This window comes from Schistocerca americana, chromosome 8 (genome assembly GCF_021461395.2).
Source record: "Schistocerca americana isolate TAMUIC-IGC-003095 chromosome 8, iqSchAmer2.1, whole genome shotgun sequence".
NCBI classification, from domain to species: Eukaryota; Metazoa; Arthropoda; class Insecta; order Orthoptera; family Acrididae; genus Schistocerca; species Schistocerca americana.
In genome coordinates, this window is record NC_060126.1 from 118,478,472 (window position 1) to 118,495,675 (window position 17,204).

Sequence of the window (17,204 nt, forward strand, 5' to 3'; positions counted from 1 at the left end):
AAAAGATCTTAGACTATCAGACCATCTCTGTCGAATAACAACAGTAAAGTCAGGCATCGAATCATTCCCCAAACTATGAGCCTATAAACGACATCTATCAGAAATCAAAATAAAAGATTTTTCAAAAGAACTAGAAAAACATGGCTGGGAAAAAGCGTATAAGGAAACCAATGTGAATATCAAATTCTCTAAATTCTCCACATTGTTTAAATTTAACTTTGAAAAGGCATTTCCAGAAGTATACATGTCTGTATCAACATCTCAAAAAAAAAAAAAAAAAAAAAAAAAAAAAACGGATGGATAACAGCAGGTATTAAGAAGTCCTCCCAAACACTTAAACACCTCAGTTCCATGAAAAAGACTCGCAATGATCCAGAATTCTTAAATTTCTATCATAGATACCAAAAAAATCTATAGGAAGGTGCTGATTGCTGCAAAAAATCATTTAATGACAAAATAATATACAATGTAGAGAATAAAAGCAAAGTAGACTAGGATGTTATAAAAAAGGAAACAGGGAGAGGCAAACAAACACGGAATAACACACTGCTAAGGGGGGGGGGGAGGATAAAGTAATAAATGATCCACAGCACTTAGCAAACTATGTAAACGAGCATTTTTCAAGTATTGTAGAGAAGTTACAGCAAAAATTCCCCCAAACAAATATAACATCTGTTAATAATGTTGCACTAAATACAATGATGTTACTTCCAACCACAGAGAATGAAGTCAGTAAAACAATTCAGAAACTGAAAAATAAAGAGCCAGTAGGCTTAGATGAAGTACCATTGTGTGTACTGAAACAATGCATAGGGATTATAAAAGGCCCCTTAACAAATATAATAAATGAATCCTTCACATCAGGAACATTTCCAGAGCAGTTAAAACAGGCAAGAGTTGTACATTAGTATAAGAAAGGTAATGCAGAAGACATAAAAAATTACCAGCCCATTTCCCTGCTGTCAGCGTTCTCAAAAATAATGGAAGCAGTGATGAAAGACAGATTAGTGAATTACTTGAACAAATACACTCATTTAAGCAAATCACAGTTTGGTTTCTGAAGTGGCAAAATATGGATTCAGCCATAGTAGAATTCACAAAAATTGTACTTCATGCTCTTGATAAAGATTAGTGTGTCACAGGCATATTTTTGGGTCTTTCAAAGGCGTTTGATTAACTCGACCACAGGATTCTATTGAATAAATTAGAAGCATTAGGAATACGAGGGGTAGCTAATGACTGGTTTTGAACATACCTAAAATATAGGGTTCAAAGTGTAGAGATAACACATACTTCAAACAGAGAAAAACATTTAGTAAAACACTTATCACAACCAAAATACTTTAATATACGCGTTCCTCAAGGTAGGATATTAGCACCAATACTGTTCCTGATATACATCAATGACTTTCCCAGTAGTGTTACTCATGGTGAAAGAATCCTCTTTGCTGATGACAGCAATATTATAGGCACGGAGGGGAACTCCTTGCTGAGAAAGCAAGTGAAACTATCAACGACGTTTATGATAGGTCGATAAGTAAGTAAGTGACATTGAACATAAAGAAAACTAATGCCACGAATTTCAGTTTGAAGAGGAAAAATGACAATGTTAAATATAGATGGCACCTCTATAGACTGTGTAACAAATGCAAAATTTCTAGGAATGAATATTGATTCTCAGTTGAAGTGGTGTGAACACACAAAGGTACTTGCAAACAGAATCTCATCAGCATGTTATGCCCTTAGAATCCTATCATCAGTGTGTAACATGTAGTGTCTTTTAGTTACATATTATTCATATGTACATTCAATTCCTAGCTATGGAAATCTTTTTTGAGGAACAAATACACAAAATATGAACACAATTTTCAAACTCCAGAAAAGAGCCATAAGAATAAAACACTAGTCGAGCTCATTGTAAAGCTGTGTTCAGAACACTGGGGATTTTAACTGCTCCATGTGAATACATTTACCAGTCAGTTGTACACATCAAAAATAACATTGTTAATTACTTCAGAAACAGCTCTGCCCATGACCACGCAACAAGAGATAGACTCAACTTACATTTACCAAGACAAAATAAACATAAAACTCAAAACAGAATTTTCTACCAAGGAATAAAACTGTACAATATATTACCAAAAGAGATTAAAGGAATTGCCAAAATACATATTTAAAAAGGCAGCTAAAAAGTACCTTTTATGCAATATATTTTATACATTGAAGGATTACTTATCTAAAACAGAGTAGGGGTTTGATAAAGAATGTTATACAAATAAATAATAATAATAATGATTATAATACTTTATAACTTCGCTTTATGTTTTTTCTTCTTTTTTTTCCTTTCTAGAAATACTTATCCCCCAAGCTATGCATAGCACAATACTAACACCTCTTCCTCTTTCTGAGCTCAACATCTCACTCATTATGGAGCGATACTGACTCAGGTTTACAGGATAGCAAATGGGAAGTTGCAGTACAGAAAATGGCCCAGATCACCAGTGTGTGTGTGTGTGTGTGTGTGTGTGTGTGTGTGTGTGTGTGTGTGTGTGTGTGTGTGTAGTGAGTGAAGTGTTATGAAACAATCTGTGCATAGTGTGTGCAGTGACTGAAAATGAGATATGGGTGTACAATGTGGCACTACATTATTTAATAAGTTATTTGTAAAAAAATGTATAGTAAACAAGTAGTAAATCTAATGATTGTATCTAAACAGAAGTCTGTAAACATATGTGTATACCAAATAGCTTATTTTAAATTGATCTAAATCTGTAAATACCTTGACATGTCCTATATCCTAGTAAAAAGAGATCTACAGATGAATAAAGCTACTACTACTACTACTACTACTACTAAAAGCTTCGGGCGTTCCTTTGCTTCGAACTGTGAGTTACATTTATTAATCTTGCACAAAATAAACATAGGATGGGGCGGATGAGGGATTGATAGATGTGGAGGATTTTGGAGGGGTCCAGACCCCACGTGCGGCGAGAAAGGAGCTTGAGGAGGCGGAGTCGAGAGTGTGCCTTGGCTTGGATTGTCTGGAGATGGGGGTCTAGGAGAAGCGACAGTCAAGTGTGACGCCAAGGTACTTGAGGTTGGGGTAAGGTTAATAGGACGGCCATAGATGGTGACATAAAGATCAGGAAGGCCGAAAGGAGTGGAGGTACTGCCTACAATTATCGCCCGAGTTTTGGAAGGATTGACCTTGAGCAGCCACTGGTTACACCAAGTTGTGAACTGGAGAAGGTGCTGGGAGCGTTGCAGGGTGGGGGCGAGGGCAAGGAAGGCGGTATCATCGGCGTATTGGAGAAGGTGTAAGGGGGGTGTAGGCTGTGGCATATCTGTTATGTAAAGAAGATAGAGAAGAGGGGAGAGGACAGAACCTTGGGACACAGTGGTGGAGGAGTGGAAGGTGTAGGAATCCGTGTTATGGATGGTGACATAGGAGAAATAAGTGCTGACATGTTGCGGGTAGCTAGTAGTCACTGACGTTCTTCTGTACGAGTACTATGTTTATACACTCCTGGAAATGGAAAAAAGAACACATTGACACCGGTGTGTCAGACCAACCATACTTGCTCCGGACACTGCAAGAGGGCTGTACAAGCAATGATCACACGCATGGCACAGCGGACACACCAGGAACCGCGGTGTTGGCCGTCGAATGGCGCTAGCTGCGCAGCATTTGTGCACCGCCGCCGTCAGTGTCAGCCAGTTTGCCGTGGCAAACGGAGCTCCATCGCAGTCTTTAACACTGGTAGCATGCCGCGACAGCGTGGACGTGAACCGTATGTGCAGTTGACGGACTTTGAGCGAGGGCGTATAGTGGGCATGCGGGAGGCCGGGTGGACGTACCGCCGAATTGCTCAACACGTGGGGCGTGAGGTCTCCACAGTACATCGATGTTGTCGCCAGTGGTCGGCGGAAGGTGCGCGTGCCCGTCGACCTGGGACCGGACCGCAGCGACGCACGGATGCACGCCAAGACCGTAGGATCCTACGCAGTGCCGTAGGGGACCGCACCGCCACTTCCCAGCGAATTAGGGACACTGTTGCTCCTGGGGTATCGGCGAGGACCATTCGCAACCGTCTCCATGAAGCTGGGCTACGGTCCCGCACACCGTTAGGCCGTCTTCCGCTCACGCCCCAACATCGTGCAGCCCGCCTCCAGTGGTGTCGCGACAGGCGTGAATGGAGGGACGAATGGAGACGTGTCGTCTTCAGCGATGAGAGTCGCTTCTGCCTTGGTGCCAATGATGGTCGTATGCGTGTTTGGCGCCGTGCAGGTGAGCGCCACAATCAGGACTGCATACGACCGAGGCACACAGGGCCAACACCCGGCATCATGGTGTGGGGAGCGATCTCCTACACTGGCCGTACACCACTGGTGATCGTCGAGGGGACACTGAATAGTGCACGGTACATCCAAACCGTCATCGAACCCATCGTTCTACCATTCCTAGACCGGCAAGGGAACTTGCTGTTCCAACAGGACAATGCACGTCCGCATGTATCCCGTGCCACCCAACGTGCTCTAGAAGGTGTAAGTCAACTACCCTGGCCAGCAAGATCTCCGGATCTGTCCCCCATTGAGCATGTTTGGGACTGGATGAAGCGTCGTCTCACGCGGTCTGCACGTCCAGCACGAACGCTGGTCCAACTGAGGCGCCAGGTGGAAATGGCATGGCAAGCCGTTCCACAGGACTACATCCAGCATCTCTACGATCGTCTCCATGGGAGAATAGCAGCCTGCACTGCTGCGAAAGGTGGATATACACTGTACTAGTGCCGACATTGTGCATGCTCTGTTGCCTGTGTCTATGTGCCTGTGGTTCTGTCAGTGTGATCATGTGATGTATCTGACCCCAGGAATGTGTCAATAAAGTTTCCCCTTCCTGGGACAATGAATTCACGGTGTTCTTATTTCAATTTCCAGGAGTGTAGTATTGCAACTAGAAAACTTCTTTCATGTTATATTGGTTAGGACGCATTTACGCTGCTAATAACAGCAACTCAGTGTCTTATTTTCATTGTACTTAAAATATGTATGAAGTGGCACAGAGATCAGTACTCTCAACATCCGTCATGGATTGGTAAATCACACCAACGACCTATCTTGGTGGTATCTGGCACCATCGATGAACTATTCAATAAGTAATATAACCCACATACATTCCCACCTGATTATATATACAAGTCAATGTCAGTAGTTACAGCGCACATCATTCGCCTTCTAGTTGTATTTAAATTTTGTGTGTCTGATTTAGCCTGTGTTTTTAGAGATTAACAAAACAATTGACTCACAAGGGGTGAACCAAGAATTTGTATATCTTATAATGTTTACAGTTAAACATGGCATTAAGCTACTACAGCAACGTCAATAACCTTACCTCTATTTTATTTTATTTTATTTTATTTTATTCCTACGCAACATTTAAATTGTATTAGAGACCGCAATTGCTTTATTATGGAGGTTATGTATCGGCAGAGGGCGTCACACAGGCAACTGATGTGTTCTCTGCAAAGGATACCTTCAGTACACAGACACATTAATCAACTGTGGCAAGAACCTCAACAACAGGTGTACAAGTACTAGAGCATGCGTAACAGTTCCGAAATACTGGTGCATAATTTAATGCACAAGCTATGTAGGGTACTTCATGAGTTGTAATTTTTGTATACTACGCTGTGACTATGTACTTCTTGCATTCTTAGTGTTTATAACGGCTAGTTACTAGCCAAAATTTGGATATGTTATGATAAAGCTAAAATTTTGAGCCTTCCTTTCCATTTTTTAAAATTACATAACTGCTACTGAACGATAACTCCAGATTACATGTGTAGGAAAATCAAAATGCACATCTCTTACAAATTATTTATTGTCACCTTTATGAAGGCAGGAATAAGATTTAAAAACATCATAAAAGCTTTTATTAATGTCGTTCACTTTTCTTACATGAAGTATATAAATTCCTCTGAAAGTATAATTCACTTTTAATAAAATACATAATTGTCTTAGAGTACAATTGACAAAGTAGGTATTCGAGTAACCAGAGAGGAAATGGGTTCTCACAGTTTCCAAATCAGAATAATCACTTTTCTGTTGTCCAAAGATACTTTCTACTTTCACACAAATATTCACGTACAACGTATAGGAACTTAGAGAAGCAAGTCCTGACTACACAGAAACTTGCCATCAGATATACTACAAGAGATGAGGACCACGTGACGATATGTTGCTATTGTGGCATCGAGGTAGACTGGAGTTATTTATTTGAAAAGATGAAGCCATTGCAGACTGTTTAAAGTTATGTGAGGAAAAACGAACGGATCACGTTTTAATTGGAACATTTTCTTATTTCCTGTACCATCAACACAGTTCAGAAATTGATTGGAGGACTAGCCAGTGTAGCAGGAGACTGACAGTGCGCTGATTCCTTCACTAGAAACAACAACATTCAGCGACTTAAAAAGAAAATGAAAGCATTAGTAAGCAAAATATGTAAGAAGCAGTGGAGCGATGGTTGGGTACAGAAAGGTCTCACCTATAAGAACAGAAGAGAGAACGTGTGTCAAAAGCAGGAAATAACATTAAGGAAAACTGACAGGGCTAATTTAACACTAACGTAAATCCGTAAATGGTGGCACTTACAGGACGCAGTGGGAACTGCTACTGGACGAAAAATTCAAGTCAGATTTTCGTGCGTTATCCATTACCAGTAATAATATTACTGCAACAAGTGCACTTCGTTCAGATTCATAGGCGCAATAATTAAAAAGAATAGGTTTGTCTCTTTCTCAGTGCAGAATGCTGACAATGATGAAAGTAAGTTGTTGGAAAGGGCACAAATAAAAAATCTACAGCATAAAACTATGTTATAAGCATTTTAAGTTGGGTGATACTTACACTACTACTGAAATAATGTCAACACAGGACACTCAGCAATCACTAACTCACAGTGTATTAATTTCCAAGTCACAAAATTCCGTGTAATATCTACTACTGCGAAACAGAGCAGGATGATAATGTATTGCAATAATCATATACAAAATATATTCTTTCTGAACTTTATAAGTGGAAATCTGTGTTGTATGAAGATGTACTGGAACGACTGTGAAACACAAATATTCTGTGGAATACACGTAGTCGGTAAGAAAAACAAAGGTACTATGAAGATGACCTATATGTCTGCCAAAGGTGAAGTGACTTTTTAAGAAGTAGTTGTCGATTATTGTTTGATAAGTCTTGACCACTGAGAATTGGTGTGTTGTTCTTAGATAACAAAGAACTGCCGCCGCAGTTGAGTAAAGAGACTGCAAGTATGTTCTCTGTTTCAAAGTAAATTGGTACAGGCCGAAATGTTTGCGCGCAGGTAATATGCTTGTAATTCATTAGATGCAATGTATTATATACCTAAAACGATTCTAATCGGTCAATTACCAAACAATTAAATTCTGTCGTAAATAGTAAATGTGCAGTAAATTATAGTTGTGGTACGCCATACCGACACCCGCAACGTACGCAGAACAACAGACTGTATTTGCTGCCTTCTGCACGTGAAAGTCCTTCAGTCCAGACGTTCATAGCTAACGATGTTAGTTCCTTTTGTGACAATCGGCAAAAAATGCTGTCTTACTAGTTACATACACATTACGCGCTCTTTTTTCCAATGTGACCGTCACATGTGAAGGAAGTGAGATCATATAGGGACGTGGAAGCTACCTGACAGTTTTCAAGTATGAAATATCGATTTAAGCATACGTTGATAAAATTATTTCTAGAATCTCGCGTTAAGGGCTTAACAACCCACCAGAGGTTGGCGGGTGCTGCTCGGCCATTGTCAATTCTCCCATCCCCGTCAAATCATGTACTCGTACACAAGCATAGGTTTGTAAATGCTGCTGTACAAATGTTTGAAACTAATATTCAGTACAGAGCATTACAGAAGTAACATTCACGTCAACACTCGCTTGTATTTTCACAAGACATTGTCTGTCTGTGGTGAAGATTGCCGTCAGTGGTAGCCGCTCACTAACAAAACGATCCAACTGGACGGCTATAGATAATCTGTCACCGAATCAAATTCTAGGTGCACTGTTTCTTGGAAACACTTTGAGCACACTTTTTTGGCATATTCGTTGTCTCCGTGGATCCTGAGGTCCTAAAGTGTCACCTAGAGCCTTTATCACAGTAAGTAACAGAGTCCACTCAACACTCGGACGAAGACGTTGATGGCATTAGATCCAGCGAACTGTATGCGCACTTAGGTTTATGCGTCGTACGCCGCCTGTTGAAGATGACGGCAGTCACCCCTAGAATGAAGGCAGAGCCGCCTAGTGTCGTCATGAAGAAGCTCATCCACAGCTGCAACTCAGGGAGTATGTTCACAGTGAAATACATCAGGTAGTAGATGTACCCCGGCAGGCTCACCTGGTGCTGAAACAAACAGGTTGTCACAATTTAGGCTATAAATACAACAAAAGTTTAGAAAGCAGTAATACCAGTAAGAATGATTGTTATTTTATCCAATGTGAATCTAGCTGAACTTCGCATCAATTAAAGGTTGTCAATGAAGAATGCAACCTGCGACAAACAGGTTTAAAGGGTTTTATTGTAAGGAAATTGCCGGTTTCAAGCTATCGCTTCCATCTTGAGAGAGCCAACTTTCTTATTACTGTAATGTATTCTCCAACAGTATGTCGGCAACTCCTGCACTGCATAGAAGTATTTGATTATTTAGCGTCACTTTAAACTATTTTATCAGAAATATACGGACAGCAATTTGTGGCCATTGATATGGGTTGACTCCTCCCTTTTCACTTGTGACAGCTTGAACCTTGCTGGGGAAATCTTCTGTGAGGTGTTTGAATGTCTGTGCAGGAATAGCAGACCATTCTTCCTCAAGAGTCAAAACCAATGAAGGTAGTGATGGTGGTCGCTAGTATCTGGAGTGAAGCCGAACGTTTTAGCTCCTTTCAAAGGTGTTCCACTGGGATCACGTCTGGAATCTGAACGGACCAGTCCATTTCTGGAATGTTACTGTCCACAAACCATCGCCCAAGAGTTGCTGGTTTATGACAGGTAACGCACTGCTAGGCTGAAACAATCGTCGTCTCCGCATTGCTCCCATCCCATAAAATGTGTTCACAACCTTTTGTATTTAACGTTTTCTCAAGCACTGTAATAGATCAGTAGATCTTATTACTAGTGAGGGTGTACCGAATCTAACTGGGGAGAAAGGGCAGGATTTGAGTAAAAGGTGGCGTAGGCTAAGGTATGAAGGAATATTTAATTTGGTAATGGAGGGAAGTATGTTGGGTAACAATTGTAGGAAACTTAGCATTGACTAAAACTGGCTAATTCAAAAGGATTTATGTTGCAGAAAGCATCTGGTTCAAAATGGTTCAAATGGCTCTGAGCACTATGGGACTTAACATCTGAGGTCATCAGTCACCTAGAACTTAGAACTACTTAAACCTAACTAACCTAAGGACACCACACACATCCATGCCCGAGGCAGATTCGAACCTGCGACCGTAGCAGTCGCGCGGTTCCGGACTGCGCGCCTAGAACCGCTAGACCACCGCGGCCGGCAAAAGTATCTGGAGATGAAGAGACTAGCATGAGATAGACACGTGTAGAGACATGCACCAAACAATTCTTTAGAATGGAAACCACAATGACAGCAAAATAACAATTTTGAAATTGTTCCTCATGGCACCTATAATTCAACTATGTCTTGGCTGCTGGAAATCCAAACGCTATTGCTTAACCACTGAAAAAAGTACTAATATTCAATGGTTTCAAATTGTGATCCAGTTCCTCCTTTAAATGTTTGATGTTTACAAACAGTAAAATTCTGTTACTAATTATCCTCATTTTGTATTAAGCACTTACATCAGAACACATATCAATTCAAATTTTATGGAGGCATTATACTTACGTATTCTGCCCAGAACATTGGAACAGCAATGTCGCTGAACCTTTGCAGCTTAGGCATCCCAGATAGTCGTCTTATAATTAAATTTGACTGACTTCTTGCACAACTTTCCATAGGTATCCCGGTAATCTGCAACAAAATATAAACAATGCAGAAACATTTTCATATCTTACAACACAACTTCTCACCATGATTAATGCATGAAAACTATATATTGTTTACAGCATAAGAAATACCACAGTTCACAAAGAAGATATTTGGAGTGATCCCTTCTGTTTTGGAAGTATTTTTAGCTATTTTGTTATGGACTGATACATGTTATCTTTTAACAGAGTAAACAGACTTAACATACATTTTTGAGTGGGGTCCACTTTTAGCAAAATACAATTTTGTTTTTTGTCCCAGATATTCTTCACTGCAATTGCAGCATCATCAGTGGGTTTTTTATTATTATGGCTGTTAAACATAAGGAATGTTCTTTACCGTTTAAATACATATAAATATTAGTTTCTAAATGGTAATTACAGGTTTTTGGCGAGCACCTTCTTACCAAATGGTGTGGTTTTCCTGCTGTATTACGTTTTTACAGTGACTGTTTTTCTTTACAGTTTGACACCTGCAACGATATACAACTTAATGTAGGCACAACATTTACCCTAAAATTACGATTTCTAAACTGTTATGGCTATGCATGAAATTAATAATTCATGTGAAAAGTTGTGTGTGTGTGTGTGTGTGTGTGTGTGTGTGTGTGTGTGTGTGTGTGTGAGAGAGAGAGAGAGAGAGAGAGAGAGAGAGAGAGAGAGAGAGAGAGAGAGAGAGAGAGAGAGAGGAAGAGAGAGAGGGAGGGAGGGAGAGAGTAGGTTGGAGGATTTATCATTATTATCCTTATGTATAAAAGTCTCTTGTCACAGTGGTACTTGTCATACTCCTCCGAAACGGCTCCATCGATTCTGATGAAATTTTGCATGTACATTCGGTAGGTCTGAGAATCTGTTTTAATCTACTTGTCATGCCCCCAAGTGATAAGGGTGGTGCGCCCCAAAATTTTTTTCTTATTTTTTGGAAAGAACTTTTTATTTTTATTTTTTGATGATGTGACATTATAAAATACACACAACCTTTAATTTTCATCCTTCTACCACCAACCCTTATTTTTCATAGCGATTTTAGTAATTTAATCATTTCGAACCATGGACGATAACTGATCAATTATCAGTTGAAAAAAGAAACTGAAAGTGAAACACACACACACACATGAATTATTAATTTCAGGCATAGCCATAACAGTTTAGAAATCGCAATTTTTGCGTAAATGTTGTGCCTACATTAAGCTGTATATAGTTGCAGGTGACAAACTGTAAAGGATAACAGTTACAGCAGAAAAACTACACCATGTGGTAAGAAGGTATTAATACACAATTTTATGTGCTCTTCAAACACCTGTAATTATGATTTAGAAAGTAATATTTATATGTATTTAAACAGTAAAGAATACTCTTTATGTTTGACAGCCATAAAAATAATAAACCCACTGATGATGCTGCAACTGCAATGAAACATGTCTGGGTCAAAAAGAAAATTGTGTTTCGCTAAAGGCGGACTCCACTCAAAAACATATGTTATTGTTAAAGCAAACACAAACAATAGAGCTTCAACATCAAGATGATAGGCGTTACATAATTCATAAATCTAAGCCAATTGAAAATTATGTCAAAATACTAATATAACCTACTTGCAAAAAAAGTGAAAAAACTGTTAGAAGTGGACCCAGGAGAAGATTAGTTTACATTCTGGAGAAATGCATGAAAACATGAGGGAATACTCTCCCTACAACTTCTATTTGAATATTGGTTAACAAGATGCAAACCTACATCTATGGCACTTGTCGTAAGTTTTCCGGAGTGTTAACTGAAATATGATCTTTAAAATTCAGAAGGAAGCAGTGATAAGACGCAGGGGGTGAAACGTTCTTTACAATTTCTACAGAAAGATTCAAAAGGTGTGCAGCGGTAGCAGTGAGTGAGAAGGGAACGAGGCAGGGTTATAATCTAGCCCCAATGTTATTCAACCTATATATTGAACGGTTAGTGTAGAAAACCAAAGGAAAATATGGAGAAGAAATTAAGTTCATGGATAAGAAATAAAAACTTTGAGATTAGGGAAAAACACTGTAATACTGCCAGAGACAGCAAATTACTTGGAAGAGCAGCTGGATGGAAACAGCAATCTCTTAACAGAGGGATATAAAAGAAAAAAAAACGTAAAGAAGGGTAATGGAATGTAGTCGAATTCAGTCAGGCGATGCTTGGGGGAAATTGCTAAGAAATTAGATATCAAAAGCAGTAGATGAGTTTTGCTATTGGGACAGTTAAATAAATGATGATGACCAAAATAGAATGGGTATGAAATGGAGATTGACAATGGCATGAAAAGCATTTCTGAAGAAGAGCCACTTGTTAACGTAGAATTAGATGTAAGTGTTAGGAAATATTTACTGAAGTTACTAGATGGTTCATTGTTATTGGATGATAAACAGCCCAGACCAGAAAAGATTTAGAAATTTGATGCTATAGAAGAATACAGAAGACTAGATTGGTAGATAATGAACTAATGAGGAGGTACTGAATAGAATGAGAGAGAAAAGAATTTCGTGGCACGATGTGACTTAAACAAGAGATCAGTTGATCAGACACAGTCTGAGACATCAAGTGACCATCATCAGTTTAGTAATGGAGGGGTGTGTGTGGGGTAAAAATTGTAGAGAGAAATGAATACAGGAAGCGTGTTCTAATCGATTTAAATTACAGCAGGTATCTGGAGATAAAGAGGCTTCCCTAGTATAGAGCAGCATGGATACTTCCATCCATCAGACCAGTCTCTGGACTGGAGACGATGACGATGACAACAACAACACCTTGAGATATAGAATGAGATGTTGAAGACAAAAAGAAGTATTTCATGGAACAGTGTATAAAGATGACCAAGTTAATTTTATTGAGGGGATTTATGGGACAAGATTATTACTGTAAAATTTGTGCAGAGCAAAGCAAATGTTTCAAACTTTTGATTATTGCTCCAGTAACTTACTGCCCATAAACAACTTAGTATACAATAATTATGAACTTATTAACGAGAATATTTCCAAATATAGAGAAAGATAGAAACCTGTATTAGGTAATGACATTTCTTAAGGAATGTTAGACTTTTCTGGGAATCGAATAATTAATATACACTCCTGGAAATTGAAATAAGAACACCGTGAATTCATTGTCCCAAGAAGGGGAAACTTTATTGACACATTCCTGGGGTCAGATACATCACATGATCACACTGACAGAACCACAGGCACATAGACACAGGCAACAGAGCATGCACAATGTCGGCACTAGTACAGTGTATATCCACCTTTCGCAGCAATGCAGGCTGCTATTCTCCCATGGAGACGATCGTAGAGATGCTGGATGTAGTCCTGTGGAACGGCTTGCCATGCCGTTTCCTTCTGGCGCCTCAGTTGGACCAGCGTTCGTGCTGGACGTGCAGACCGCGTGAGACGACGCTTCATCCAGTCCCAAACATGCTCAATGGGGGACAGATCCGGAGATCTTGCTGGCCAGGGTAGTTGACTTACACCTTCTAGAGCACGTTGGGTGGCACGGGATACATGCGGACGTGCATTGTCCTGTTGGAACAGCAAGTTCCCTTGCCGGTCTAGGAATGGTAGAACGATGGGTTCGATGACGGTTTGGATGTACCGTGCACTATTCAGTGTCCCCTCGACGATCACCAGTGGTGTACGGCCAGTGTAGGAGATCGCTCCCCACACCATGATGCCGGGTGTTGGCCCTGTGTGCCTCGGTCGTATGCAGTCCTGATTGTGGCGCTCACCTGCACGGCGCCAAACACGCATACGACCATCATTGGCACCAAGGCAGAAGCGACTCTCATCGCTGAAGACGACACGTCTCCATACGTCCCTCCATTCACGCCTGTCGCGACACCACTGGAGGCGGGCTGCACGATGTTGGGGCGTGAGCGGAAGACGGCCTAACGGTGTGCGGGGCCGTAGCCCAGCTTCATGGAGACGGTTGCGAATGGTCCTCGCCGATACCCCAAGAGCAACAGTGTCCCTAATTTGCTGGGAAGTGGCGGTGCGGTCCCCTACGGCACTGCGTAGGATCCTACGGTCTTGGCGTGCATCCGTGCGTCGGTCCGGTCCGGTCCCAGGTCAACAGGCACGTGCACCTTCCGCCGACCACTGGCGACAACATCGATGTACTGTGGAGACCTCACGCCCCACGTGTTGAGCAATTCGGCGGTACGTCCACCCGGCCTCCCGCATGCCCACTATACGCCCTCGCTCAAACTCCGTCAACTGCACATACGGTTCACGTCCACGCTGTCGCGGCATGCTACCAGCGTTAAAGACTGCGATGGAGCTCCGTATGCCATGGCAAACTGGCTGACTCTGACTGCGGCGGTGCACAAATGCTGCGCAGCTAGCGCCATTCGACGGCCAACACCGCGGTTCCTGGTGTGTCCGCTGTGCCGTGCGTGTGATCATTGCTTGTACAGCCCTCTCGCAGTGTCCGGAGCAAGTATGATGGGTCTGACACACCGGTGTCAATGTGTTCTTTTTTCCATTTCCAGGAGTGTATATTATGAAAATAAAATACGTGAAATAGTAAGACAGACTCATTGGATTAGTATTTCAGCAGGAAGTTCTTGATAACATCGAAAAAGTATTGAATAATCTATGGGTGCATTCAGCTTTACTGTATGATTAAATGATGATGGCGTCCTCTTTGGTAAAATATTCCAGAGGTAAAATAGTCCCCCATTCGGATCTCCAGGCGGGGACTACTCAAGAGGATGTCGTTATCAGGAGAAAGAAAACTGGCGTTCTACGGATCGGAGCGTGGAATGTCAGATCACTTAATCGGGCAGGTAGGTTAGAAAATTTAAAAAGGGAAATGGATAGGTTAAAGTTAGATATAGTGAGAATCAGTGAAGTTCGGTGGCAGGAGGAACAAGACTTCTGGTCAGGTGACTACAGGGTTATAAACACAAAATCAAATAGGGGTAATGTAGGAGTAGGTTTAATAATGAATAGGAAAATAGGAATGCGGCTAAGCTACTACAAACAGCATAGTGAACGCATTATTGTTGCCAAGATAGATACGAAGCCCGCACCTACTACAGTAGTACAAGTTTATATGCCAACTAGCTCTGCAGATGACGAAGAAATTGAAGAAATGTATGATGAAATAAAAGAAATTATTCAGATAGTGAAGGGTGACGAAAATTTAATAGTCACAGGTGACTGGAAATCGGTAATGAGAAAAGGGAGAGAAGGGAACGTAGTAGGTGAATATGGATTGGGGCTAAGAAATGAAAGAGGAAGCCTCCTGGTAGAATTTTGCAAAGAGCACAACTTAATCATAGCTAACACTTGGTTTAAGAACCATGAAAGAAGGTTGTATACATGGAAGAACCCTGGAGATACTAAAAGGTATCAGATAGATTATATAATGGTAAGACAGAGATTTAGGAACCAGGTTTTAAATTGTAAGACATTTCCAGGGGCAGATGTGGACTCTGACCACAATCTATTGGTTATGACCTGTAGATTAAAACTGAAGAAACTGCAAAAAGGTGGGAACTTAAGGAGATGGGACCTGGATAAACTGTAAGAACCAAAGGTTGTACAGAGTTTCAGGGAGAGCATAAGGGAACAATTGACAGGGATGGGAGAAAGAAATGCAGTAGAAGAAGAATGGGTAGCTTTGAGGGATGAAGTTGTGAAGGCAGCAGAGGATCAAGTAGGTAAAAAGACGAGCGCTAGTAGAAATCCTTGGGTAACAGAAGAAATATTGAATTTAACTGATGAAAGTAGAAAATATAAAAATGCAGTAAATGAAGCAGACTAAAAGGTATACAAACGTCTCAAAAATGAGATCGGCAGGAAGTGCAAAATGGCTAAGCAGGGATGGCTAGAGGACAAATGTAAGGATGTAGAGGCTTATCTCACTAGGGGTAAGATAGATACTGCCTACAGGAAAATTAAAGAGACCTTTGGAGATAAGAATACCACTTGTATGAACATCAAGAGCTCAGATGGAAACCCAGTTCTAAGCAAAGAAGGGAAAGCAGAAAGGTGGAAGGAGTATATAGAGGGCGATGTACTTGAGGACAATATTATGGAAATGGAAGAGGATGTAGATGAAGATGTAATGGAAGATATGATACTGCGTGAAGAGTTTGACAGAGCCCTGAAAGACCTGAGTCGAAACAAGGCCCCCATAGTAGACAACATTCCATTGGAACTACTGACGGCGTTGGGAGAGCCTGTCCTGACAAAACTCCACCATCTGGTGAGCAAAATGTATGAAACATGCGAAATACCCTCAGACTTCAAGAAGAATATAATAATTCCAATCCCAAAAAATCAGGTGTTGACAGATGTGAAAATTACCGAACTATCAGTTTAATAAGCCACAGCTGCAAAATACTAACACGAATTCTTTACAGACGAATGGAAAAACTAGTAGAAGCCGACCTCGGGGAATATCAGCTTTGATTCCGTACAAATACTGGAACACGTGAGGCAATACTGACCTTACGACTTATCTTAGAAGAAAGATTAAGGAAAGGCAAACCTACGTTTCTAGCATTTGTAGACTTAGAGAAAGCTTTTGACAATGTTGACTGGAATACTCTCTTTCAGATTCTAGAGGTGGCAGGGGTAAAATACAGGGAGCGAAAGGCTATTTACAATTTGTACAGAAACCAGATGGCAGTCACAAGAGTAGAGGTGCATGAAAGGGAAGCAGTTGTTGGGAAGGGAGTAAGACAGGGTTGTAGCCTCTCCCCGATGTTATTCAATCTGTGTATTGAGCAAGCAGTAAAAGAAAAATTCGGAGTAGGTATAAAACCCATGGAGAAGAAATAAAAACTTTGAGGTTCGCAGATGAGATTGTAATTCTGTCAGAGACAGCAAAGGACTTGGAAGAGCGGTTGAATGGAATGGATAGTGTCTTGAAAGGAGGATATAAGATGAACATTACCAAAAGCAAAACGAGGGTAATGGAATGTAGTCGAATTAAGCCGGGTGATGCTGAGGGACTTAGATTAGGAAATGAGACACTTATAGAAATAAAGGAGTTTTGCTATTTGGGGAGCAAAATAACTGATGATGGTCGAAGTAGAGAGGTTATAAAATGTAGACTGGCAATAGCAAGGAAAGCGTTTCTGAAGAAGA

At 40.8% G+C, this 17,204-nt stretch overlaps 1 protein-coding gene across 1 annotated transcript in view; it reads right to left on the reverse strand.

Annotated features, from left to right (window-relative positions):
• Positions 1 to 5,916: 5,916 nt before the first annotated feature.
• The window catches only part of LOC124545076 (scavenger receptor class B member 1-like), a 354,103-nt gene continuing 342,815 nt past the window's right edge, over positions 5,917 to 17,204 (reverse strand). The window contains exons 9-10 of the mRNA XM_047123885.1: positions 9,947 to 10,072; positions 5,917 to 8,439 (exon numbers count right to left, since the gene is read on the reverse strand). Coding sequence (XP_046979841.1) covers positions 8,212 to 8,439; positions 9,947 to 10,072 — 354 coding nt within the window. The 3' untranslated portion in view covers positions 5,917 to 8,211. The remainder of the gene's footprint in view (positions 8,440 to 9,946; positions 10,073 to 17,204) is intronic.